General features: G+C 43.9%; 1 protein-coding gene and 3 non-coding genes across 5 annotated transcripts; 3 read left to right on the top strand and 1 right to left on the bottom strand.

Moving 5' to 3' along the window:
• The first annotated feature begins 661 nt into the window (after nucleotides 1–661).
• On the top strand, nucleotides 662–733 carry trnae-uuc (transfer RNA glutamic acid (anticodon UUC)). Its single transcript has one exon. It is a non-coding gene; the product is annotated as a tRNA-Glu (tRNA).
• Nucleotides 734–1178: 445 nt separating this feature from the next.
• On the top strand, nucleotides 1179–1251 carry trnav-cac (transfer RNA valine (anticodon CAC)). The gene has a single exon. It is a non-coding gene; the product is annotated as a tRNA-Val (tRNA).
• A 4488-nt stretch (nucleotides 1252–5739) lies between these two features.
• LOC148669930 (uncharacterized) lies at nucleotides 5740–15556 on the top strand. Of its 2 annotated transcripts, XM_088632516.1 has the most exons (3): nucleotides 5740–6368; nucleotides 13361–13590; nucleotides 13718–15556. In XM_088632516.1, the coding sequence occupies exon 3, from the start codon at nucleotides 13726–13728 to the stop codon at nucleotides 14695–14697; it is 972 nt and encodes a 323-aa protein (XP_088488642.1). In that variant the 5' UTR covers nucleotides 5740–6368; nucleotides 13361–13590; nucleotides 13718–13725; the 3' UTR covers nucleotides 14698–15556. The 2 variants fall into 2 exon arrangements, with proteins under 2 accessions (XP_088488642.1, XP_088488641.1); XM_088632515.1 differs by having other exon boundaries at nucleotides 13361–15556.
• A 5179-nt stretch (nucleotides 15557–20735) lies between these two features.
• On the bottom strand, nucleotides 20736–20793 carry LOC148669931 (U7 small nuclear RNA). The gene has a single exon (XR_015938920.1). It is a non-coding gene; the product is annotated as a U7 small nuclear RNA (small nuclear RNA).
• Nucleotides 20794–27673: the final 6880 nt, after the last annotated feature.

A 27673-nucleotide genomic window follows, 5' to 3' on the forward strand; every position in this document is an offset into this window, starting at 1 on the left:
TCGGCTCAAAAGCAGCGCAGGACCTGCAAGAACAACAGAAAGATTAGCATCCAGCGGGGGCTTCATAGTGAGCCCAAGATCTCATCAAGAATCGGCTCCAGCAACAGGGCTGGGCGCATTGTTCCATTCTCCGACCACTCTCGGTGTAAACAAGTCCCTCCTGGTCTCTGCTTGAATTGCACTTTCCTGCGTTTGCTTTGGTGTAACTGGCTTCCCCTGCATGGGCGAATGTGTAGAAGATCCTTAGTAAGTCATTGAAGAAAACCGAGAAGAGGTCGGAGTGGCCTCTGTCGTTCATCAACAATCCAGTCAGGCAGTACTCCTCTGTAAAGCGCCGTTCGTTCACATCGATTGGCTTTTTTTTGCCTTCATTCGTACAAGTAGTAAAAGCAGACGCCCCTATTCTGCCGTGACTCGGTTGCGGCTACAACGCAAAGTACTGACCACTATACGATCACGGCGAGTTACCGAGACACACGTGGCAGGGCGGAAAAGGTGTGCTCTCTTCGTGTGACATAATTCGGAAAAGTCCTGACGTTGCATTTCAACTGAGCCCCAGTATACATCGACCCTTCGACACTCTGAGTGACAACTCTCTTGCGTGTTTTCTCATATTTATGTAGTTTGCTTGCATGATGCCCGGAACAGCGGGGTTGTGTGTTCCCATATGGTCTAGCGGTTAGGATTCCTGATTTTCACCCAGGCGGCCCGGGTTCGACTCCCGGTATGGGAACGTGTCCGTTCTGCCTCCTGCTTTCCAAAAGATCAGCACCGTGTACGAAAGAGCCGCATTAAAACCGCTCGAACGTGCAAAACGTGCGAGAAGAGGGGGCGCTTGTTTCCAACCGAAACTTCTCGCGTGTGAGACGAGCTGATCATCGCTGTGGGAGTGTTACTCTGGTAGACAGGGCTGACCTTCGGCAATAGGATTTATACTCTCCAAGATGATATTTGCACTTTCTGGAGAGGCGATTTTCTCCACTTCAGTAGCCCGATTTCGTCGATTGCGTGGAGAGGGCTGTAGAATGTGGCGCCGCCTTTCCTGCTCCATCCATGACAGGCGTGCTGGTCTCTGGAGAGAGAGCACGGTCCATCAGCGCACTCCAATAAAGGCACTGGAAGCAGCTGAATCGCATTGGCGAAGCTCAGCACTGGGCCGCTGGGCACGTCTTACCACCGTTTCCGTAGTGTAGTGGTTATCACGTTCGCCTCACACGCAAAAGGTCCCCGGTTCGAAACCGGGCGGGAACAGTCTTCTTTTGTCGCCACGCACAAAAGGGGATTGGGGATTCGCCTAGCGCTGTGATCGAACAGACCCACTCACCTCTTAGTGTGGCGGGATCTGCACAGTGCATGTCGCAGCGCATCCTGCTTTCACTTCAATGCGCGTCCTGATGTACCCCGGTCTCCCGCGTGACAGGTGGGGACACGTGACAGGTCCTATACTAACGAGGAAGACATCGCTCTCTCCGACCCCCGGCATCATGTCCCGACCCACCGTGCTGGAAGCCGACGCGTGCTGTGATTCCTTTACGGAGCAGAAATGACAACCGAGGAGCCGAGAGATCATTTCAGCATTTCGCGTCTGAACGGAAAACACAGACGACCAACTCGGAATGACTTGCCTTTGACGCTTATCAAAGCGTTCTTTGTGCATCGAACAGACCCACTCACCTCTTATTGTGGCGGGATCTGCACAGTGCATGTCGCAGCGCTTCCTGCTTTCACTTCAATGTGCTTCCTGATGTCGAGTCGTGTGCCGTGCGGAGGCTCTGAAAGCGCGAGCAATGAAAAGGTGCACGGCGCTGTGGAAAGAAACACAGAGAAGTGAAAGCAAAAGGAGGTAGAAAGCTCCTGACAGCCGCTTCCTCTTCCCCCCCTTGCATTTTTCCCGTCTTGTTGTGCTAGCTGACAACGGCATGAAGAGGAAAACGGAGAAACCGTTTTTTATTTGAACAACAAAAATAAATATTATACAAAAAAGAGCACATGTGACGTATCAATAACATCGTCAGGGGCACGTGCTATAATCCAACTACACTTTCTGAAAATTCTACTGTCCAGACAAATGTACATGCTGATCTGCACTGAGCTGCTCAATTGAAATCCAGAAGGCAACACAGCCGCGCTCCTATACCAAGAGCCAAACCTGGACCGCCTGGGTAAAAAAACAGGAAACCTAAGCACTTATCCATAGTGACAGCTTTTGAAAAGGAGCTCTAATATTCACAAATACGAAGACAAGGTTTAAAATACTCCATAGGTTTAAAATTCAGGAATATGAATGGTCAATTGTTTACAATTGGAGCTTTTATGTTTCGTATGATTTAGTGACTTTTTTTACAACATGTAGAAAAAAACAGCACACCTAAATGACAAAGCCTTAGAACTACAGAGAAAAACAAATTGCGTTTAAAGTAAGTTTAAAGGCTCGAGATAACAGTGCAATATAAACGCAAATGTTTGTCGTCTTTGTGGCGCTTACTTTTTGTTGCTTTATCGAATTTCATGCAGTTTATTTCTGACATAAGACATAACAAGCTTGTGTATTTATGAAAAAAAAGCAGGGCAACAATTTACGTTAAATGCACATATAGTAAATGTATTTTCTCATATAATGGTGTGCTTTTTTGTCTAAAAATCGTTCATGAATGGTTTAACAGACACTTTGCATGATTAAAAAAATATATTTATGAATCTTAATGTTTTATACAATAACGTTTTATTGTGAACATCGGCCCTGTTTATCAATATCACCAGTACAGTTCTGGATTTTATTCTGCCTTCCTACGCACATATGAATTTCCTTTCACTCAACAGCTCGCATGTGTGGTACTGTAGCTTATTAGCGCCAGGGAGAAAAAGAACGTCGTTGGCTTTTAAATGATGAACCATTTGCGTTTATACAAAATGACAAAACGTTGTCGCTGACATTTGGCCATACTCTGTTTAAACACCTGTTGTTTTCTCTAATATTGGCTCCTGTGCTTCGGACCATTTATGAGAGGAGAAGACACTGAAAAAGTCGTGAGAAAGTGGATTTTACACCTGTGCCAGTGCTGTAGTGGTATCATACAGACGCCCATACAAATCCATCACAAGCTGGAAGCTCTGGAAGGCAACATAAAAGATTGCTCTGTCCGTTGGTGGATGAGGTATGCTCGTTTTTTTCAATGTAAAATGTAATGTACAAAGATCAAATTTGATTCAAAATCCACGAGAGGAAGGGAAGATATCACTTAAAAAAATAAGAACTGAATATTTGGATCCGGGACCTCATACTTATCAAATTATTAAAATAATACTTATTAAAATATCAGATTGTGTTTCTGCAACATTTCGTGCACAGGACGCCGTATTTAACAATAAAAAAACAGTCACAACGAGGGCTTTACACGCAGTCCGGGGTATTTTCCCCTTTTATATTTTTGCCACTTTATATCGAACCTGTTACACTCCCAAAAGTGCAGAGTAGCTTGTAAATAAAAATGTACAATTCACGGCTGGTATAAACAGATGTGGGCCTTGTTTGCCTTTGTAAGCATTTGTTTAAAAAATAAGTTCACAATACGTTAAAAACACAAAAAAACACAAATTTAATCATATAACGATACAAACTCAATACCAAATCATTATGCCAATTAAGTACCTATCCTTTGAAAACAGAGAACACCTTTATATCTACAAAAAAAAACGTGACATTTGTGTATACTTTTGAATTACAATGCAGGCAGAGTAGTCCTCTGAATTCAAAGATCAGATTTTGGCCAAAACAAGACAATCAGACGGGAGTTGAATTCGGAACAAGAGCCTCTGCTTCGTGGTTTATTGAGCTTTTGATCAACGTCTGAGTTAAAAAAAATTGCTATTTCAACTCTTTGATTGAAGTACACAAGAAACACATTCCTCCAAGCCAGAGTCAAACCAGCAACCTAAGGATTCTTCATTATTGCCACTACAGTCCTCTGCTCTATCAACTGAGCTATCTGTTTCTGGCACATACTGCCCAATGTTGTGCAATGTTTTGGGTGATTTAAATCACAGTTCGACATCAGGTTTTCAACTCGTTTCCTTAGTCTTGTTTACCTTGAATTTAAGCCACGAATCAGGTTTCTACAGTATGAGCTTCTGGAGATATTACAAAATGTTTGATGGGGCATCAATCATTCCAGGCGGATATTGACACCTTTTTTTCTCGAGGGATCATATTAAACATTTCATTAGGATCGAGAGGAGGATCGCCATGAGACACAAAACAGTTTCTTTCTGTCTTTCTTAGAAAGTAGCATTTGTGCTACATTAATAATATTTTCGTGGAAATATAGAAGTTGTCATTTTTAAAACTTATATTTGAATCAAAATGTGGTTTTGAGTTAAATATTAGCGTGTTCATGGAATTAGTTTGTGTTTGTCATTACTATATATATATTGCCATGTTACCAGAATTTGTAGCTGAAGTTTAATACTTGTGTTTTTTATGATGATTAGCCATTTGTTTATTACAATATTGTATAAAATGCATAATTTGAACTATATATTTTTCAGGGGTGAATAATTGTATATTCTCAGAATAAATTTCTAGACCAAATCATTGGCTTGATTTACTAGTTTCTACAACTATGAGACCTATCTTTGATGTATAATAGACCTTTAACTATATAGGTATAATAGTCCTCTAAATGTTTCCGTATAATAAAACTCCAACCATTTATGTATAATGGACATACTGTATAATCAGAGATGTGTAATTGACGTATAATGATATACGTATATTAAAATTTCATTCTAGACCAATTACGGACCACATTTATACATCTAAGGTATGTGTTTAATCAATGTACTGTACATCAGGAAAATAAAGCATATGCTCAGTAGAGGGGTTGTCATATTTTGTCTGTTAATCAAACATAAACAACAATTATGGACAACCATTTTTTGCCAAGGTTGTGAATATTATAATGCCTTTAAAGTCACGTTTAAACTTTCTGTAAAATTAAAAAAAAACACAGAAATACAAGCGGGCACTGATTTGTGTTCACGATACTCAAATGTAACAAATCCTGCTCTGGAAATTGTCTCTTCTCCCCTTGTGAGCCACAATCCCACCAAAAGGTCTCTGTGTGTCTCTGTTTGGGAGATGTCAAGATGCTGAGCCTGTGCTGTGCTTCAGTGGCAGGTGTAGAAGACACGCTGTTGTACACGGAATGCAAATTGAGCTCCTTGGACATGAAAACTGACAGATGGTTAAACCTTCTCTCAATAAACAGGAGATCCTGTGTCCGAAGTCCTGAGGTGTCTTTCTTCCTGTCTTGTCATACAGAATGTATCATTAAGGACGACCACATATGGCTTGATTTTGTTAAATGCAAGTATTTATTTCCTTTCTTGGAACCACTTGTTTTTCGAGAATTTCTAACAATTTGTGAAATATGAAATAGAAATCTTGCTTATAAGTGCAGAAGAAATACTGCCAGTTGGCAAGAGAACGACACCATTTTTTTTTCTTTAACCAAAAACCTGCATAGGGAGATAAAAATCCAATTGAAAAAATCCACTTGAGAAGTTTTCGTTGGGGAAGATGGTTGTGGAAGGGCAAAAAAATCGCAGGTGATTCACTCCTCTTGACTAGGTGGCGCTAGGAAGTGCAGAGTTTATATCCGGCTGAAGAAACTCCTCTTTCTCAGCTCCGCTTCTCTATTGTTTTGAAGTTGCGGCCGCGCTAACGAATGACGTCATTATACTACGCGACCCTGCATGTACTTCAACTACGTGTGGGTGACTGAATAATTTTCTTTAGATAACGAAAGTTGTTGTTTTTCTTTAAAATAACTTCAGGTTCTGAATACGTAACGTCTTGTCGACTGTGTTTATGCTTGAACAGAGCACAGCCCTGACAACAGGATCTGTGAAGAATAAAAAATAAGTTGTTCTGTTTAAACTTCGGAAGTCAGTCTTTGTTTCTGACCGACTCTGAAGAAGGATGGCGGAGTGCTTGTTAAATCTGCAAACCCAGCTTGACTCTTTCATGCACGTTTTGCTCAAATCGATCGTGTATGAAGTGTCAGAAGTTTTTGGAAACAGGATGTCTGACTCCGAGAACGAGTTTCAAGACAAACTCCGCAATATCTCCCAGATCCTGGTGAGACGGGCCGTGTTTAAAATCACACAGTGTGTGGAGGACAGTGTCGGGAGTGAAATGGCGCAACTGAAGAAGGAAAACGAGAGCTTGAAGTGGAGATTGAAGCTGTGGGAGAAGGAGTCGGGAGCAGAAGGATATCAGGGACCGACAGATCATGTTGGATACACGCTTCCCTGTGAAGTGACTGCAGGAATAAAAGAAGAAATGGACACGAAACTAGAGCTGTCAGGTCAGTGTGGTGACTTGTATGTAGTCGGGATCTGTGCGAGTTTAAAAAAAGTGTCTTTAACTTCCTCACTGGTGAGAGTATAGTGGAGAGATGCAGAGTGAAGTGGGAAAGACTTGTGTGTTGTAGCAACGGGATTCTTTACTGGAAACTAAACTGTTTTGTCTGGTTACGGTAATAAACACCTCGTTCAGATTCAGCAATTGTTTCACTGAATCAGTGAATAAATACAACGTCATTAGGAAAGAAAACGTATAGATATTGATTTTACGTCGTATTGGCTTTTTATATATTTACTGATGAATGTGTATATAACAATAATTTTAATCGGTTTAAGTATTTCAGTCCTCCGGTCCTCCTCTTCTCAATGCAGTCTTAATCTTAATGTACTGTAGTGTCCAGTCGGTCAGTGAGTCTGCATTAACCCCTCTCTCTCAGTGCTGTGTTATTGTACTACAGTGTCCAGTCATTGTGTCTGTATTAACTCCTCTCTCTCTCAGTGCAATGTAAGTGTACTTTAGTGTCCAGTCAGTGTGTCTCTATTAACCTCTCAGTGTCAGTGCAGTGTTAAATGTAGTGTGCAGCATTATGTGTAATGTTGTTGTGATATTATTCCAGTAGACTCGCATTTTATACAGCAGTTTTGGTCCTGACAAAGCCTGTATATCCAAAATTGCATATAATCAGAACACCATCCTTAAATGGAGCGGAGGGGCGGAGCAGTGGCTCTGTGGCTAAGGATCTGCGCCTGTGGCTGGAAGGTCGCAGGTTCAAATCCTGCGGCTGGCAGAGGAATCCTACTCCATTGGGCCCCTGAGTAAGGCCCTTAACCCTAACTGCTCCAGAGGTGCTATACAATGGCTGACCCTGCGTTCTGACCCCAAGCCTCTCTCCCTATCTGCTTGTCTCATGGAGAACAAGCTAGTGTATGTGAAAAGATAAATTCCTAATGCAAGAAATTGTATAGGGCTAATAAAGTAATCTTATCTTATCTTAAACAACTCATCTGTCACTGTACTAGCATGTCCATGTATATAGTGTAAATTACAATAAAAACAGTGATACAATTTAACTTTTCTTGTCTTGCTTTTTTTCCTCTTTGTACTTATATTGATGTTCATGCTGCATAACTAGTGACTAGTTCCCAAAGAGCACCTCAGCTGCGTGCTGTTAAGACTTGAATTTTTGGGGATTCCCACATCATTTACATTTTTATTTATAGTATTTGATTTTTTTTTCACAGCTGACTGGCTATACATGAATTTGTGTAAAAATACGTAACGTAAAATATGAGTCTGCTGTATTTTAAATCCTTTTTCAAGTTATGTGTTCAGAGATGAAGTGTGTTTGAATCTGATGTATATCAAGTTCTGAAAATGAGTTTTGAAAAGTTAATTTACTTACTACTGATGTGTCATACAAATGACAAAGTTCAGGTGTCAGTGAAGCAGAAGTCTCTTTATTTCATATGCATATGGAAGTCTGGCTTCCAACCACCGGACTTAAAAATAAGTAGCTAAAGATGTTCTTTTATACCTTTAAACAAACAAGTTACTATGACGCATTCTAAACAAATGATAAGACAGCAACACATGCCGATTAATTATATCTAAGTTGCAGACTAGACAACAGTTAGTTCTTTTCACGTTCTGGGCGTACAGCCAGCTTACCAAATACATGCCCTTTACCTTACTGACCAAGAACAGGCAGCATCTTTAAATATTTGGGCACAAAGCTAACTTCAAGACACTAGACTGCATAGTTTGCAAAATACAAAAGAATACAAAAACAAAAAAATGATATTTTCATCTCCCTTCCCAGGTCTCTCCCTTATCTCTTCATTGCTAAATAACGTCTTTGCTATCTGAAATTTAAATTTTAAGCTAGTACTTTTTGTGTGGATATTACTTCCTGAGCACTACTCGAAGCTCCTGTTAAAACTCAGGGCTCAATACTCGACCCTTTACTTTTCAGCATTTACATGTGTCCACTTGGTCAGCTTTTAAGGTCACATGGCCTCAACTGTCATTTCTATGCTGATGATTTTCACCTAGACGTCCATACCAAACCTGACACTGATGTGGCTTTCTCTATTTTATCGAATTGCATCTCCGACATAAAAAACTGTGACTCAGAATTTCCTTCATCTTAACTGTGACAAGACTAGAGTCATGCTTATTGGCACCACCCACAAACTTTGTAAAACCAATGCTCTAGACCTATCCGTAGATAGTTCTGTACTTGAGCTTCAGTCTAAATTGAAAACCCGAAGATATTTAACTCAGACCTGACATTGGACCCATATGTGCAGCATATTGTCAAAGCATCTTCCTTTCACATACTATACAGCCACCTTTGAAGGTTCTATATACAGATGCAGCCATTCAAAACGCGTGAGGTACACCATGGTACAACATGGTGGGCGTGTCGCATCAAAACACGGTATGATGCAGTGTAACGTGTCATATGACGTCATATCGGAAAGTATCCGGAATCACCTTGTAAAACCGCCAGGAGGAGCTATTAAAGGTTAACTCTCATGTACAGCATTTGAGCTTTTAAATTTAAACTGTGTATTACAGCATGTTAATCATCAGTCATTAAAAAGTTAATATATTTTTTGAATGCAAGATTGTTCAGTTGGGCAAAAGTACACAACACAACCTTTATCATAAATATTTTAATTATGCAGAAATATTTTATGCACAAAGCCTTTACCGAAGATATCACTAATAGTATTAATGAATGACCTTGGATAAGCTGTAAACTCAAAGTATTACGCTGGTCCACATTATTTGTAACCGTCATTTTAAATGAAAATACTTTTATTTTTTCATCGACAAAAAGTAACACCACAGCTTTTCGTTGATCTAACTAACAAGAATGGGACATTAGCTAGACAATATGATAAAGGAATAAATTACTTTTTTGGTTTATTTCTTTAGCACATTTATTTGAACATTTCCATCGATTGTACAAGCACTGAAAAACTGCCAAATCCCTAGTTCGTCTGGCATTTTCTTTTACTATAACAGACATAAAAACTCCCTTGCTTTTAACAGAGCATTTCAGAATTTCTAACAACGAAAATGATTTAAACTGCGACACTTTTATATCAAGAGCTCAAAATATCACAAGGATCCTCAAGAGATCAACAAAGACAACAGAAAAAGATATGTGTATCAGATACTGTACATGAGAATCCAAGCTTTTTTTATCTACGCTAAGAAGTAGTCTTTAAAATTTCTTCATCACACAGTGAAGTCAAAATTCCGGGATGTGCGTATATTAGAAAATATAGGACTTCTTCGAATGTGTGTCAGGCAATCAGACTTTGGGACCAGAATTATCAGTTTTATTAAATGTCTTTTTGATACAATCAGACAAATGCAACATAAATTGTTATCTTTGTCTTTTAAGTATCTTAATAAACTACCAGCATAGCTTTCTCCCCGTTTAGATTTATTTTTCTTGGGATTTTGGGATCAAACGTGGGAAGATTAGATTGTAATCATTTTTATTTTTTAAATACATTTTAGGAAAGTGTAATCTATACTAAAAAGCTGTATTTATTTTAATGATTCCCTCTCGCACTCCAAAACATACTGGTAGGTTAATTGGCTTATGGGAAAACTGGTTATGTGTGTTTGTGTCTGTCTGTCCTGTGATGGACTTGCGCTATGTCCAAGGTGTATTCTGCCTTGTGTCCGTTGCTTACTGGGATAGGCTCCAAATCCTCTGTACTGGATAAAGAGATTAGAAAATGGATGGAAGTAAAGGCACTGTGTGGATGGAACTATACACAGTGTTAGAAACCCACTGTGAGATGGCAGCATCTCACTGAGGATACATTATTTTATAGGGCTGGCTTAAGGAAACAGCCTTTCCACCTCTCTTGCACATCAATAGCCATACCTAGTTAGTTATTTCAACAAATCTTAAGATGCTGGCTCTGTGGATCCGCATCAGCTATGTTTGTCCATTCCTTCAATTCATGTGCATCAAACACACAGTTCAATGCTAGCAACTACACAAAATCTAAAATACAATCCTCATTTCAGTATCTATGTAAACATATAGTCTGTTAACTTCATCATCTTCATCAAAAGTATGCCTAACCCCATCAGGTTGTGTTCTTGTTATCAGTGTATTCCTCAACTTTCCTCAAATTATCTTTTTCCTACCAACATCTCTAGTCTTATATCCTGCAATAACTCAGCCAACACTTAACCCCTCAAAAGCTGCATGTGTTAATTTCTTTAAATCACAAATATCATATGTAAATACTGGCCATGTAATACTCTGCATGGTGGAATAATAGTTTATTTTAAAGGGAACTAGAGAAACTAGGAACTAGAGAAATCAAGAAAGCCATTTCTTTCTAGAATTAATAAATGCACATCCTGTTCACTGGGGAAATTAAATCCACACTGAGCATCTTTAATATGTTCAGAATTTGACAGCGAGAATCCTGATCGGGATGCATTACGCCTGTCCTTGCACTGGCTTCCTATCAGGTTTCGAGTCAACTTCAAAATCCTCATCCTCATTCAGTACCTATCTGGCTTATTATCTGTCTACTCCCCACCTTTGTCCGTCTGACTCTGGTCTTCTAGCTGTCCTCAAGAACATCTACATTCTTTGGGTGACAGGACCTTCTCTAGCTGCACCCCAGAGCTCTGGATTTGTATCCCCAGTGATATCAGTCACCTACCCTGAGTGCATTTAAATCTAACCTCAAAACCTTTTTCAGAAGACTTAGTGTCTGTATCTGCTTCATTTTCTAATTGTGGTAGCACTTCTAACTGCATGTCTTTCTTTTATGTATTTACTTTGTAATCTGTGGTCCTTATAACTGTTTTTACATCTACTGTATTGCTTTATTGCTTTGTCACTCTTCTCATTCGCTCTTTGCTAAATGACTTTTCATACTAATCTGATCAATCTAACTGCTTATTTTCTGTGCTTTCTCTATCCTGTTAGATTTACAATTATTCTGAAAATTTTCTTCTTGAAATGACTCATTTTTAAATACCTTTTTTCACTGTTAATATCTTGCAGCAACTATGCGACAAAATATACACTTAGCTCAACCTGACAGTTCATCCTGCTACCAACATTGAATAAAAAAATCTTTAGATTTCTATATTTGTCTTTATCTAATTGTTTCATTAGTGACACAGGCTAAACTTTCTTGGAAAAATGTATTTTATGTGTTGCGAAAAACTGACTTGCTTTAACAAAATATATTTACAGATCCTTTCGCCTGGCAATCTACCTGAATGCCCAACTATCTGTGAAGCCCTCCATGAAACCATGTTTGCTATTAATTCATTTGGATCTCACTGACAGAATTGCTGTTTTTTATGCATGCTAAGTTTCTGATTCCTCACTCTGTTTCATGTGTAGAGATGGATAAGACTTTATTGATCCCAAAGGGAAATGGACGTACATGTTCATGAACATGTTTGCATGTTCTTTTGTAATATACACTTTTTGTGATTTTTTTGTATATCTAAGCAAGTGTTCCTGCATCCCTCTTCTGCACTATGTATAGTCATGGCTTTTTTCTGTTTGCTTATTTCAAAGTAACACCTGCTCCATTTCTAAAACTTTTTGCTCTTGTGCATTTTTGTATTTTTTACACCTCTAGCACTTTAACGTCCTGAATTTATATTTGCCTTAATTTGTAGGACGAATTTTAGTTTTAGCCTTAAAAAGCTTCAGTTTTCACTATCTTTTGTTTCTTGTCCTTCAACTGTTATTATTGATCACCGAAGTATTGTACTTGACATGACTTCATTCACCCTTTCCTGAACGTCTGTGAGTGGCAGAGATAGTGCTGTCTCTGGTGCGATCTTTTGCAGCTGACATTTCACTGTTTTAAACGAATAAGAAATTAGATTGCTCATAAATCACTTATTCTAAATAAACATAGCGTAATTGCTCTCTGAAAATGTTTTCTTGTTCATTTTGGAGACCTTGATCGAAACTGATTTTAGATGAGAGAAAGGATTTATTTTCTCTGTGTGTTTCTGTGTGCGTATTTCCTACATTGCTTTGTCGAGATTTTAACTTAATATTTAGGCTCAGATTTCAACTATAAATCTCACACTAATTACTAGCGGTAAATACTGATGTTTTGCTCCCTCTTACCACAAAAATCTATATGTATTGTATCTGGGATGACCTAATTTTTGTACGTGTACCTACTGTGATTCGGAAACGGAACGGTTAAAGATGGCGACAAGTCAGGCACTCAGAGGGAGGGGGAGGGGGGGTGCGTCTTCCTGTCTCCATAACTAAAATGCCAAATAGGAGTGGCTTAAGCGATGTACACAGTCATGTAACTGACAGTTTGAGGTAGCCTATCGTATAGATTTCGCTTTGTTGCTGATAGATTAAGCTTTCGAAACTCAGCCCCAAAGTCATGTGACTGATTTTTCACCCTTCATTGGTTAAACGCAATGATCACATGCACCACCATGGTAACTGGGATGTGTAGTTTTTAATTCAGTTTGAATTATAACTGTACGTACTGTCTTCATATTTGGCCAGGGCTTTAAAGAGAGGGCGCGCCAAAAATTTTCGATGCCGTCGTCCTGGAAGAATTTGACCTCAGAACGTTTGACTAGCCTACTGTATGCTCCTAAATTAATATCATTTATGACCTTCTATCTATCTATATACCTTCTTCTGCTCCTCTTCTTTTTATGCTCAGCTACTAAAATTTCCCTTTAGCGGTAAAATTTCCTATAAATATTCAATACTAAGCGGATTAAAATGTGCACAGTAAAGAGATTAAATTATTAAATCTTTTCACTACCGACTAATGCACCATGAGTGCCCGTCGGTACCGTGCATTTTGAATGGCTGCATCTGTATAATAAAGTTTATTATTATTATTATTATTATTATTATTATTATTATTATTATTATTATTATTATTATTATTATTATAATAAAGGTCTTGTCTTCTTGTCCTGTGTTTTCAGGCTAAGAGGCCAGTGTTCTCCCTGATGCTGGGGAAAGGGCACCTCTTGAACAGCAGCACAGTGAGGAGGAGGAGTGGAGCTCCAGTCTGATGCAGGAGACAGAGATCACTGCTGCAGAAGGGAAAGAGACACTCAGTGAGCAGCACACAGAGAGCAGACAGAGTGTGGAGGATCTGGACTCTGTGCCCATGATGAAGACGGAGCCTGAGAGTGGGACACCTGGACTCTTAGTATGTGATGCTTTTACAGAGAAGATTAATAATCAGGACACGAACAATATGTCACAAGGTTGTAATGAACTTTACTGTGTCTCTGTACAAGAGCTCAAAGAAGAACTGAGTGAGTTTAATCTTACAGATAAGGACATGGAGCCCCAGTTGATTGACCCCGCAGAGCTGAAGAAGGAGCCCCAGGTGATTCAGACTGCTGAGCTGCACACTGAAGGACACGATGGAGAAAACAAATCGCAGTTTCAGAACAGAGAGCAAAATCATTCCATGAAGGATTTGCAGAATAAGAAACCCCAGCATGATCAGACAATGAGGAAGAATCACTCAAAACCTTGCTCAGATGGAGTGGACAAACTGCCATTACAACACAGGGATGAGCAGCGTTTTTGTCAGTCTAGCATTTCAAAAAACCTTCGCACAGGAGAGAAATCTTTCACTTGCCGTCAGTGTGGGAAGAGTTTTAGTCAGTCACACAACTTAAAAAGACACCAGGGTATTCACACAGGAGAGAGACCATTCAGCTGCAATCAGTGTGGGAAGAGTTTTAGAGACTCAAGTGCCTTAATAGTCCACCAGCGCATTCACACAGGAGAGAGACCATTCAGCTGCAGTCAGTGTGGGAAAAGTTTTAGTCAGTCAAGAACCTTAATAGTCCACCAGGGCATTCATACAGGAGAGAAATTATTCAGCTGCTGTCAGTGTGGGAAGCATTTTAGTCAGTCACACTACTTAAAAAGACACCAGCGTATTCACACAGGAGAGAGACCATTCAGTTGCAGTCAGTGTGGGAAGAGTTTTAGAGTCTCAACTGCCTTATTAGCCCACAATCGCACTCACACTGGAGAGAGACTGTTCAGCTGCAGTCAGTGTGGGAAGAGTTTTAGTAAATCAAGTAACTTAAGAGCCCACCAGCGCACTCACACAGGAGAGAAACCATTCAGCTGCAGTCAGTGTGGGAAGAGTTTTAGTCAATCACATGACTTAAAAAGGCACCAGCTTGTTCACACAGGAGAGAGACCGTTCAGCTGCAGTCAGTGTGGGAAATGTTTTAGTCTTTCAAGTAACTTAAGAGCCCATCAGCGCATTCACACAGGAGAGAGACAATAGAAAACACTAGGGAGGAGATCACACACCTATCTACATCAGTGGAACTGCAGTGGAGAGGGTCAGCAGTTTCAAGATCCTGGGAGTTAACATCTCAGAGGACTTAACCTGGACCCACCACACTAAAACCATGGTCAAAACAGCACGGCAGCGCCTATTCTTTCTCCGTAGGCTAAAGAGGTTTGGCATGCCATCACATATCCAGGCCAACGTCTACAGGTGCACTGTTGAGAGCATCCTGACTGGTTGCATCACTGCCTGGTATGGGAACTGCTCTGCCCGGGATCGCAAAGTACTGCAGAGGGTGGTGAAGTCAGCACAGCTCATCACGGCTGTGAGCTACAAAACATCCAGGATATCTACTCAGCTAGATGTCTGAAGAAGGCCAGGTCCGTTCTCAAGGACCGCAGTCATCGCAGTCACAAACTATTTTCCCTCCTACCATCCGGTTAACGGTACCAAAGTATTCGGTCCAAGTCCAACAGACTACGGAACAGCTTCTACCTCCAGGCAATCAGACTGCTAAATAGCCAACCTCCAGCTCCTTTAGCAAATCACCTGTAATGGCTACATGGACACACAGTTTTCACTGTATTCGGCATAACCGCACTACTTGTATATATTGCATACACCATGGACACATAGCAGCTCTACTCATATTGAGTTTTATTCAATTTCTATTACATCTGTTATTATGTAACCTTATTTTCATAATCTCAATTTTGTGATTTTTGTGTTTTTGTGATTTCTGTGATTCTTGTGATTTTTGTGAGCTTGCAGAAAAGACATTTCATTGCCAGCAACTACTGCTGCATGCTCTGTTGTTGTGCATTTGATAAATAAACTTTGAAAATAAATTGTTGCAGTCAGCGTGGGAAGAGTTTTAGTGACTGAATCACCTTAAGACACCACCAGCGCATAAGATAAGATCACTTTCTCACATTAGGATTTTGTCTTCTCACAACACTCTCACTATGAGGCCCACAGATAGGAAGAGAAGCTAGGGGTCAGCATCTCTGGTGTAGTTGTGGTTAAGGGCCTTGCTCAGGGGCCCACCAGCATAGGATTTCTCTGCCAGCTGTGGGATTTGAACCAGCAACTTTCCACCCACAGGTATACATCCTTAGCTATAGAGCCACTGCACCTAATCACACCAGAGAGGGACCTTCCAGCTGCAGTCAGTGTGGAAATGGTTTTATCCAGTCAGGTGACTTAAAAATACACCGCTTTAGTCACCACTTTAGTTTTTGATTTAATCATAGTCTTAGTCAAGTCAATTGAAATGTCTATTAGTTGAAGTAGGTAACTGCGTCAGTATGTGACATCTGTTAAAGGTTCCTCAGCTGACACTTTGCGTTTTCTTCTCTTTTCAGCATGGAACAAACCTGTACTTGTTCCTAAAATGTCTATTAGTTACTTTGTAGTCACCCACTTTTGATTTAGTCTAGTCAACTAAATGTTGACTATAATTACTCTTACTTATGGTTGATTAGAACAGAATTGGTTCTAGTCATGCAGTTTACTTTATGTGTATAATAACATGTATAAAGATTTACATGTTAGGATGAGCGATTATATGAGCGATTACATTAGGATGAGCGATCCCTCCTCAGCAAAGGGCTCAGTTTTGTACCAGTTCCAAGGAAGCTGGACATCCCCCAGACCAATGTCGACCTTAACCACTTTTACCGCAGGATCCGTCTCAGAGCACATTTTGCCGACAATTCCTCTTCACAGGCAGCTGATAACAACCCGGTTATTGATGTCATTAACAACATTAATCCCAAACAGAGCTGTTGGACTCCCTCCTCTGGCCGTTTTCCACCAGTTGATTATTTCATCAACCAATGCACTAATCAAGCTCCCAAGGCACTCTCTATACCCAGTAAACATAGGTCTAACCTCACCCAAGGAGAAAATCAGGCGCTCCAGTCTCTCCGCAACAGGGATGATATCGTCATCAAACCAGCGGACAAAGGAGGTGCTGTTGTGGTGTGGCATAAGGATCTATATGTCTTTGAAGCCTCTAGACAACTAACTGACACTTCTGCCTACCTCCGTCTCCAACAGGACCCTACCACTGACTACCAAAAGGAAGTGGTATCCACCATTTCCCTTCTTATCAGCGGTAACGAGCTCCCCCAGGAGGCGAACCGGCTCATCATGGAACATCCACAGGTATCTCAATTTTACCTCCTCCCCAAAATCCACAAACCGGACACCCCTGGACGGCCCATCGTATCAGCATGTAACTGTCCAACTACTTACATCTCAGCCTTTCTCGACAGCCTCATGAGACCGCTGGTTGAAGATCTTCCCTCATACATCAAAGACACCAACCACGCGCTCCAACTTTTCAATGGTTTCCAATTTCAGGGTACCGAATGCCACATTTTTACCATGGATATCACATCTCTGTACACCGTCATTCCCCATAATGACGGCCTTACAGCCCTCAAGCACACGCTGGACAAACGCACAGTGCTTGATCCACCCACCCACACCATGGTACGCCTTGCAGAATTGGTCCTCACACTGAACGCATTCTCTTTCAATAATCTTTTTTACCAAAAGGTCAGTGGAGTTGCCATGGGCACCAGAATGGGACCCAGCTATGCCAACATTTTTGTCGGCTGGGTAGAAGAACGCTTCTTCGCTTCCTACACTGGCTATGTCCCTGACTTCTACAAACAATATATTGATGACTGCGTTGGTGCCGCCACATGCTCCAACGATCAGCTTGAGTTCTTCCTGCACCATTTCACCAACTTCCACCCGTCCCTCAAATATACGGTTAACATATCTTCCACCACTCTTCCGTTTCTAGACATCCACTTGTCTATCAACTACCCCCGTAGACATACACTTGTCTACCAACTGTCCACTCAAAGCCCTCGAAATGTACTCATTTTTTATCAACAGAGGATACCCCAGCAGTGTGATTGACAGGGCCCTTGCCCGAGCCAAAAACACCCCCAGACCATCAACCTGATCAGGAACTCTCGCCGTAACAACCGCATTCCTCTGGTGCTTCCTTACCACCCTAACACACTTCCTATCCCCAGGACCATTAACCACAACTTTTCCATCCTACAGGATGATCCCTCCATTGGGGCCCTCTTTTCTGATCGCCCTATCATCTCATATCCGCTGACCACCTAATCTGCGTAACCTCCTTGTTCACAGCTCCCTTGACCGCCCTCAACAACCATCCACACCAGGCACTTTCCGTTGCAACAGAGCTTGCTGTATTAGTTGCAAGTACACAGCCACCACCACACTCATTCAAGGCCCTTCAGGACAATTCCGGATCACCCAGACAGCATCTTGTATCTCCAGCAACCTTATTTACTGTATCTCTTGCAGTAAATGCCCAGCCATCTACATTGGAGAAACAGGAAGGAGACTCGGAGACCGCTTCAGAGAACACGTCAGGGCTGTGAAGATTAAAGATCTCTCCAAGCCCATTGTTTCTCATTTCACCTCTGACGGCCACGACCACTCTAATCTCTCCGTCTGTGTTCTCAAAGACAGTTTTCCGAACTCATACATCAGAAAGACCACAGAAACTAAAATTATTCTGCAGCTAGGATCACACATTCTCCCTTCCCTTAACGACAGACTACTGTTCTTTTAAATTTTCTCCATTCATTGGAAGTTTCATTTCACACCTCTCTGCACCCATTCTGACTTCACACCTCTTGATTGGCCTCTCTTTCTGTCCCCTGCTCCCGCCTCTCACTCCTCCTCCCTCCCAACCTTTGTTCTCCCGCTACTTTACCTTTGCCTACTGCCCTGTCTCTCTCACACCTGAAGAAGGCTCCACGGCCGAAACATTGTGTTCTCTTTCTTCTTTTTTTCAGCATGGAATAAACCTATAACTTGTTCCTATTTTAATCAAAATAATATTAAGACCTGTATGTATTCAAATAGTATTATCATTATTTATACTTACGCATCAAAAGACGATTGCTGAGAAAAACATGACAGTATTTAACCTAAATGGCAAACAACAAATATCAGCAATGCATTGTGGTATATAACCAGAAAAGATGCTGTGTTAGATGTGTTTTCAATTTCAATTATATATGCATTTATTAATGTTGTCAATATTATTACGGTTGCAATTTAACCATGGTGAGAATCCCTGCCTGTCATACAGGAGAGTGGGGTTTGATTCCCGACAGGGAGCTAAGGAGCTTTTTCTATGACCTGTTTACAATTTAAACTGTAGTGTGAGACACCTTTCTTCTACAGAAATCTATTTTTTTTAAAGGAGATGAATTAGTTATAACAACACAAAACATCAAAGTGAAGTTGCTTTTCAGCAACTCCTTGGCTACATGGGAATTTTGATTTTTTGACAGTAGGGTAATTTGCAAAATTAAACAAGGAATTGATTCACTCCTGTGGAATACTGTATAAAATGGAAGACAGGTTTGATATGGAAACAACTACACACATTTTAGTTTTTTTTCCAATTGTACTCCTATCAAAGTGACATAAGAAAAGTCATTGTCAGAAGTGGGATATGAAAACAAGCCACCAGGGGAGACGGCTGTAATAACGTCACCAGAAATATATTGAAAACAAATGGGCTGTCACTAAGGAAATTCATAGAGAAATACAGGTCCCACCATAAAACACCATAAGGAGTGCAAAACATGTTAAGTTATTTCTGTACTTCATCACTTTTCGGTAAAAGAGGGACTCAAGGACACAAAGACTCTAGTTTGGGATTCAGGCTGAGAAAGGGAAGTGTGACTTTGGACACAGGGTATTGCAGAGAGGAGCAAATGGCGCAACGAAACAAAATGCCAAAACCCCAGATTAAACCAGGGACCTTTAGAGCATCAGTCTAAGGCTTTCTCAGCTGAGCTATTTCAACCTCTGTGTACGATCCAACCTCTGCTGTCTGCAGTAGCCTCCCAAAGTTCCAGCATGAGTGCACGAAGAGGAGTGGTAGAGTGTTACTGCAATGTCATTCAGAAGGGTAGTGATCCAGCTCAGCTCTCTGAGGTTTGGTAGATACATCTTCTTCATGAGTAATGTAGGATCAACGTCTTCAGGCTGGAGGAAGGGCTTGCATTTTGGCAGTAGTAACTGACTGAGTAGTGACTTCTAGGACCTGGTCTTATCAGGTTGCTTTGCCACGTTTGTCAGTTCTGCTGAAAAGACCTGTCTCTAGGAAATTTAGGAAGCAGAAGAATGACTATCTGAAAGGTGACATGATCTGCTGGCTGTTTGATGTGATCATGAATGACACAGGAAATTCGAATTCTTGCAATAAAACAAAACAAGATCCATAAAACACTGGCGGGAGTGCAAAATGTGAGAAGATAAAAAGACACCTGTTTCTGTCCAATTTCAAACAGGGGATCTTGCGCATGTGTGATGAACGTGATAATCACAATATTACAGAAATGACAGCAGCATTGAACATGGCGAGACGTAAAAGATTGTTAATTCCCTTCAAATACTCACAGTGTGTTTATTCTGCTGTATTAATTTACTGTGCTCATCCGGCAGTAACACACTGCTCCCAGAGCTGGATAGGTGACTCCACATTCTACAGCTCTCTAGCAAAAGAGGAAGTCAGACTACAGAAATGGAGAAAATCTCCTCTTCAGAATGTGGTAATATATTCCTGAGGGAAGTCGTTTCTTGAAGTTCAACACTCTCTGCAAGTCACCCATTCCCACCTTGCGCAGTGCAGTGGTTATCACATTCTCTTAACACACCAAAGGGTTTCAGTTTGAAAGCGGGCGAAAACAAGTGATCACTTTTTGCACATTTGTCACTGCTGAGGTTACTTTATGGGTCTATTTTCTATACTGTGCTGATCAATTGGAAATCAAATGGCAAAAAAGACCCATTCCCACACCTAAGGTCAAATATTAGGAATCAAAACTGCTCGATTGTATGGAAGCACACAGCTTTATTAAGATGTCCAAGTGCAAGATCTTTTTATTCATAGAAGACCCTATTTATGTTATATGAGAAATATTAATATTAATACAGAATCTTTTTTCACCAAATAAATGGGCTTCCTGACTTCAGAAAGCCTTCTAGACAAATACTAAAAGAGCAAAAATTCCATTTGGTCAAAGAAATGAAAACACATACCCTACCAAACCGTGAGTACAGGCCATTCAGGGTGATAATACAGAAACATTTATAATTCAACAAATAAAACCTGTCAACTGGTAATCACCACTTATCATAAAAAATAAGTAGCAATACACAGTAGGGGACTCTTGAGTGCAAGTTAAATCCATGCAAGAAGGGGGTTTAGTGTTGTATTTCCAAATCAGATATGCAAATGAGAGATCTGGCCCAGCCAATCTCAAAGCTCCCTTGGTCTGGAATGGAGCTGCTCCCCTCTTCTAGTTATTCACACTGGAGTTAGGTTACATATTAGCACATTTCATCTAACAGTTGCTCCAGAAACAAAAACGTAAACAAATGACCTGGAATGTGACCACACCTATTAGAATGTAGTTCAACAGATAACTTGTAAACCTTGGCATAAGATTTTTTTTGTTCTACAAAATATACTTTATTCCGCAAAAAAAACATCTCAAAAGGAACATCTCACACATATTAACACTCCATGTAATAAAAAACAACGGCGGAACGGAGATTGATTGTCCGTTATCAATCTTTGCAAGTGGGGGCGAATTTGCGCAATTAACAGAGTCCCTCCAAACCTAGCACTTGCTATTGTCCTTTAATCCCTGTATAGGGCCCAAAGTCCTTTCCAGCGCTCCCTCGCCGTGGGGAAACCCCATTTGGCGACTAGGCGCTTCGTCCTCCTCCTGAGGTCTGATGGGCTCCCGCAGCGCCCGACAGAGGTTGCAGTAGAAGATGCAGTCGAGTTTCATGGGGAAATGTGGGACATCTCGACCCCCTTCCTCGACCGGCTGACACATCCGTGATGTACTCATACTTGCCGTCCCAGACGAAGCCGAAGATCATCCCTTGCAGCGCTCGTCTGAGTCTGGCCGGCAGCATGTACACCACCGCCAGGTAAACCAAAGCCGGCAGGATGTCTGCTTTCAACACCATCACTTTCCCTGTGTAGGACAGCGACCGCGTTTTCCACAGACCCAGCTTCGCGTTCACCTTGGCGATCCTCTTGGTCTAGTTGTTGGTCTCGTTGTCCTGGCTCTGGAAGGAAACCCCCAGTATTTTGAGGGGCTCCGTGCAGAGCACGAGACCCTCCGGCGCCGTCGTCCTGTACTTCCAGGGCCCGAAGAACTTCAGTTTGCTCTTTTGGTGGTTGAGTTTCGACCCCGAGGCTCTGGAGTATTGCTCCATGACCTGCAGGGCCCTCCTCAACCCCCTGTCCGACCTCAGGAACAGCGTCGTGTCGTCGGCGTACTGGGAGATCTTCTGGGTTTCCCCCGCGCCTCCCGGTATCTCCAGGGTCCCGTCACACCGTCTCTGCTAAGGGCTCTTGAAGAGCAGGGAGATGATGCCCTCCCTCATGGTGTCTCCGAGTTTCACCCAGCGGAAAATCTCCTGCGCCACTTCCACCAGATCTGCCGCCAGGGTGTCCCAGAAGCAGGTGTAGAATTCCTTGGGGATTCCGTCCGGCCCTGGCACCTTGCCATTCTCCATGGACAAGAGCGCCGCCTTCAGCTCCTCGGCCGCGATCGGACCCTCCAAGTCCTCCCTCACCTCCTCAGGTACTCGTGCCTTCAGCTCCTCCAGAAAAGCATCGCCTGCCTCCACCTCCGTCTGCTTTTCTGAAAAGAGCTGTAGAAAGCGGTGGCCGCTTCTACCTTGTCGCTCTCGTCCAGCACTTCCTCTCCATCTCCCCGTCTCAGGCCGTGGATCACCCTCTTTTTCTGGGCTCCTCGGACCTGATTGAGTTTGCGGAGCCTCTCCTTCAGGTCCCGTGCCCGGGCTGAATTGAAGGCTCCTCCCCCGTTAACCGAGCTGTACTCCTCCTCTAGTTGTCTCTGGAGTCGTGCAGCTTCCTTCCTCTCCCTGGCCGCCTTCCGTCTGCAGTACGTCTGCGCCAGGGTTCGGGTCCTGTCTTTCACTGACTCCCACCATTCCACCACGGAGCTGTAGCCGTCTCTCAGATCGCCCCAGCTCGCGTAGTCTTTCCGGAACAGTGCCCTGAAGTCGTCTTCCTCCAGTATCTCCCGGTTCAGCTTCCAGTACCCACGACCGAATGCCGGCAGGCTGGTGTTAGCCACCACCGTCAAGCGCTCGTGGTCGGAATACCACGCCGGGGACACCGTCGCCGACTCCAGGGAGCAGGTCGTGTGCAGGAAGATGTAGTCCAGGCGGCTGCACACTCCCCGGGAGTTTTTCCAGGTTGTTCCGGCGTCGTTAGGGCGACACCGTCTGAAGCCGTCTACTAGGGAGAACTGCTTAAGTAGCGATTCCAGCTCTGCTGAGCTAGCGTCGCTCCCCTTCTCCCGGTCGACGTTGAAGTCCCCGCCAAGCACCACCTGTCTGTTGGTGGTGCAGCAGCTGGCCAGGTCAGCAAACACTTCCTTCAGGATAGAGGGTTCTGTTGGAGCATAGACGTTAATTGCTCTCAACTTCTGCCCCCTCCAGTCGATGTGTGCGACCAGGATCCGGCCCTGCACCACCGGGAAGGAGGAAACCAGCGTCATCTCTGGGTTTCCGAGGAGGATTCCCACTCCGGAAGAGTGGACCCCTCCTACACTCCAGCATGATTCTCCCTTCATCCATTCCCTGGTGAATGTCAGCTTGTCGCTTTCATCCTTCAGGTGGACCTCCTGTAAGAAACAAACTGAGAGGCCAGATCATGAAAGACTCCCCGTCTTTTCAACGGGTCTATTAGCCCTCTCACGTTAGTTGTTAGAAAGGTAAGTTTCACAATCATGATTAAACAAGTGAAAGTTGAACCTCCTCTCTTTGTGCTTACAGTGGAAAACTTGGGAGTCTACATCTGGGCACTGTTTAGCCTAGATGTAGCTCCTCTTGTCTGGGTCCTGGGGGGAATATGCTGGGCTCCCTCCAGGTCTCGCTGGGGACTGAAAGGTAAACATGCTGGACAGGTCCAGCCCTACCATCAGTCCCGGCTCCAGGGCGGCTTCAAAGTAATCCTCGTCTTCCTCGAGGATACTCTCCGCCACCGCTTTGGGAAGGGTTTTTTCTTCCCTTTCTCCAGGAGTTTCGGGGACCTCCAGTTGCTCCTGGGCCTCGGGGGAAGGGGGCTCCACTTCCTGGGCTGCCTCTTCCTGTTGTTCCTGGGCCTCGGGGGAGGGGGTTCCGACATCCTGGGCTGCCTCTTCCTGTTGTCCCTGGGCCTCGGGGGAGGGGGTTACCTCTTCCTGGGCTGCCTCCTCCTGTTGTCCGTGGGACTCGGGGGAGGGGGGTTCTGTTTCCTGGGCTGTCACTTCCTGTCGTCTTTGGGCCTTGGGGGGGAGGGTTTCCATTTCCTGGGCTGCCTCCTCCGGTTGTTACTGGGCCTCGGGGGAAGAAAGTTCCGTTTCCTCTAGGACGAGGAAACGGTTCTCCCTTACCACTCTTTTCTTTTGTCCTTCCGAAGGTGGATCCGCCCTGCATCTCTTCTCCCGCTTTCTCTTTCCCTTCTTGCTGGGAGTTATTAGGGCCCTTTCTCCGGTCGGCCATTTTGTCCGTCGTCCTGGCAGCCATCTTGTGGCACTGGTGCAGCTGGGGGTGTGGCCTCGGCAGTTTCGGTTCTCTGCGGGGGAGGTGCGGGTTCTTTGTTCTCACCTCTCTCCCTTTGTCTTGAGACCGGTTTCTGCCCGCCGGCTTCCACCACCTGCGCAAATGAAGGTTTGCTTACCTTGCATTGGTGAAGGAGGTGCCCCTCTTTGTTACAGTTGTGACATCTGACGATGTCACACGTGTTCTCCTTGTGGCATCCTGGGGTAGTAAAGGTACCCCCTGTCGGCTCCGATGTTGAAGCGGGCCGGGGGGTGCTGGAAACCGTCGACGCCCTCTGGGTCCTCTTTCAGGAGGACTCGGTACTGGCGTTTGCCATACCAGACGCCGCAACTGTCCCTGATCTCCGTCGGTTTGCCCACCACAGTTACATACCTCCCTAGGTACGCTGTTACCAGTTCCATTGGTTCATAGGGGTTGTATGTGAGGACTGTGATGGTCCTCTGGTTTGTCTTCCTCATAGGCTCTGGCCTGAAATCAGAGAAACCGGGGTGCTTACCTTTTTCTCTGATCATTTTCGTTGCCTTTTCATATGAGGCGTCCGTGGCCATGTAGGCCTCCATGTATCTCTCTGCCTTGTTGTCTTGCAGGCAGTAGAGATCTCCGGCCACCAACTGCAGGATCCCTCTCAGGAAGGTAATGAAAAAGGATTTCACAGTTGGCATCGTCTCTGTTTTCTTGGTCCAGTGGAACCGGATCAGTGTCTTCTTGTCTGCCATCTGGAAAGGAGAAAAAAGAAAAAAGGAGAGAAAGAGAGAGAGCAAGGTCCTGTGGAGAGGAGGGTTTAGCTGCTAAAGGAGCAGCGAGGGAGCCCTGGCCTTTGTCCTTGTGGGCAAAGCCCAGCTAGGTGCAGGCGCAGGAGGAGAGAGAGAGAGGGAGCGGATAATGCTTCCGAGTCTCCAGGAAGAAACTAAGAACTGCGGGCAGGCCACGAGTACCTACTCCCCGCCAAGAGGCCAAGGAGGCAGAGAGAGAGAGAAGAAGCGGATAGCGCTTCCGAGTCTCGAGGAAGAAAGCAAGCACTGCGGGCAGGCCACGAGTACCTACTCCCAGCCAAGAGGCCAAGGAGGCGGAGCAAGAGAAAGGGGGAGGGGAGAGGAGAGAGCAGAGAGAGAGAACGTTGCTGCCGGATCCCACCCAGCTCAGCTGCTGCTTGGCCTTAACCCCCTAGGCTCAACCTAGGGCGATACCAGCTCAAGCACTCTTCAGGATCTTCGATCGCCTTCTAGAACTTTGGAAAGACAGGAACTGCGGGCATGCCACTTGAACTTGATCTTAGCCAAAAGGCCGATAAAATTGGATTCCAGCTCACTGGCCCTGCAAAACTTAGTTCAAGACTTAAAACTCTCAGACACATATAGATGTATATATCCCACAACAGCAGGATATACATGGTCAGGGAGGAATAGCAGCTCCAGAACTGACTATTGCTTTGCCTCAGAGAGAGTGAAAGTTGTTGGGGTCACTCTTCAGCCTGTCTTCTTCTCAGATCATCAAGCTTTAGGGTGTAGAGTGGAACTCCAGGGCGGGACTTTCTTTGGCCCAGGCCTCTGGAAACTCAACACAAAGCTGCTAGAGAATGACGGGGTAGTATCCTGCTACAAGGAGAAACTATCACAGTGGCTGTCCTTGCAGTGTCTGTATGGGTCAGTAGGAGAGTGGTGGGAGGAGGTGAAGGTGAGGACGAGGGTCTTTTTCATGGCTGAGGGAAGGAAGGCTGCCAGACGGAGAGGAGTGTTAGCCAGGAAACAGAGGCAGCTGCAGCGTCTCTACACGATGCTGCACAGTGGCTTCGATGTGCTCGAGGATATCACCCTTTTAAAAAAGGATGTCTGGAGCATAGCGGAAGAAAGTAGTCGAGGAGTGCTGTTAAGAAGCTGAGTGCAGTTCTTGGAAGAAAATGAGAAGTGTACTCGCTTCTTTTTCAGGAAAGTGGTAGGCTCCAAGTCTGTCATGGAAAGTGTAGTTGATGAGGAGGGAAGAGAGAGTACAGAGCTGAGTGCTATCCTCTCCTGCATTGAGGCCTTCTTGTCACGGACGTCCAAGGGGCCTAACCGTAGGTAGCAGGAGGGCGGAAAAAGACCCATATGCGTAGCGGCGAGACGGGAAAAAGGCCCGGGCTCATTAGTGCAAATAGTTCAGGAATGCCGTATAGAAACCTGTGCCCTCAGGGAGCGGATGTGGGGCGCTCTGGTGCTAGGCGGGTCTCAGGACATCCAAACGTCAGTGCTGAGCGAGGACAGAGTGCAAGACCCGGAAATATTTAGCCAAAGGGAAAGAGAGGGACAGGAAAGACAGCAGACCAGAAACAAGGGACAGGACAGGGAAGGACCGCCCTCTGGCTGCATAGGGCGTGACACTTCTACACAAGACTGTACAGCTCTACAGAGGTAAAGGATGAAGAAATTCATTTTTTTACCTCAAAGCTAGAAAACATTTTGAGTGAAGAAGATAGGGAAGTACTTGAGGAGGATTTGACAGTAGAAGAGCTGAGAGGCTATTTGGAGCTTACAGAAGGGGAAAACTCCGGGTACTGACAGGCTCCCTAGAGGGGCGTCTGCTTTTACTACTTGCATGAATGAAGGCAAAAAAAAACCAATCGATGTGAACGAACGGCGCTTTACAGAGGAGTACTGCCTGACTGGATCGTTGATGAACGACAGAGGCCACTCCGACCTCTTCTCGGTTTTCTTCAGTGACTTACTAAGGATCTTCTTCACATTCGCCCATGCAGGGGAAGCCAGTTACACCAAAGCAAACGAAGGAAAGTGCATTTCAAGCAGAGACCAGGAGGGACTTGTTTACACTGAGAGTGGTCGGAGAATGGAACAATGCGCCCAGCCCTGTTGCTGGAGCCGATTCTTGATGAGATCTTGGGCTCACTAAGAGGCCCCCGCTGGATGCTAATCTTTCTGTTGTTCTTGCAGGTCCTGCGCTGCTTTTGAGCCGACAGAGCTCGTCCTGGTCTGTCGGCACAGCCCAATTGCAAATGATCGGCTCCGCGTACAGAAGGAACGTGCGTTTGGTACAAGAGTGCATGAAGGCACCGGAAACACATTGGGAACAAATGACCGGTCGCTCAAGACCTCTGTGAAGTACAGGAGCGTGCAAAACAAGGCTGTTTCCACCCAGTCTCGAACCGGGGACTTTGCGCACGTTAGGCGAACGTGATAGCCGCTACACTACGGAAACCTGCAGGGACCGCTGCTGGTGTCTCGCTTGCGTTTCGGGCTGAGAAAGGGACGCATCACTTTAGGCAGGGGGCGCTGGAGAGAGGAACAAAGGGCGTGATGAAACAAAA

This window comes from Lepisosteus platostomus, chromosome 5 (assembly GCF_059453375.1).
Source record: "Lepisosteus platostomus isolate fLepPlt1 chromosome 5, fLepPlt1.hap1, whole genome shotgun sequence".
NCBI classification, from domain to species: domain Eukaryota; kingdom Metazoa; phylum Chordata; class Actinopteri; order Semionotiformes; family Lepisosteidae; genus Lepisosteus; species Lepisosteus platostomus.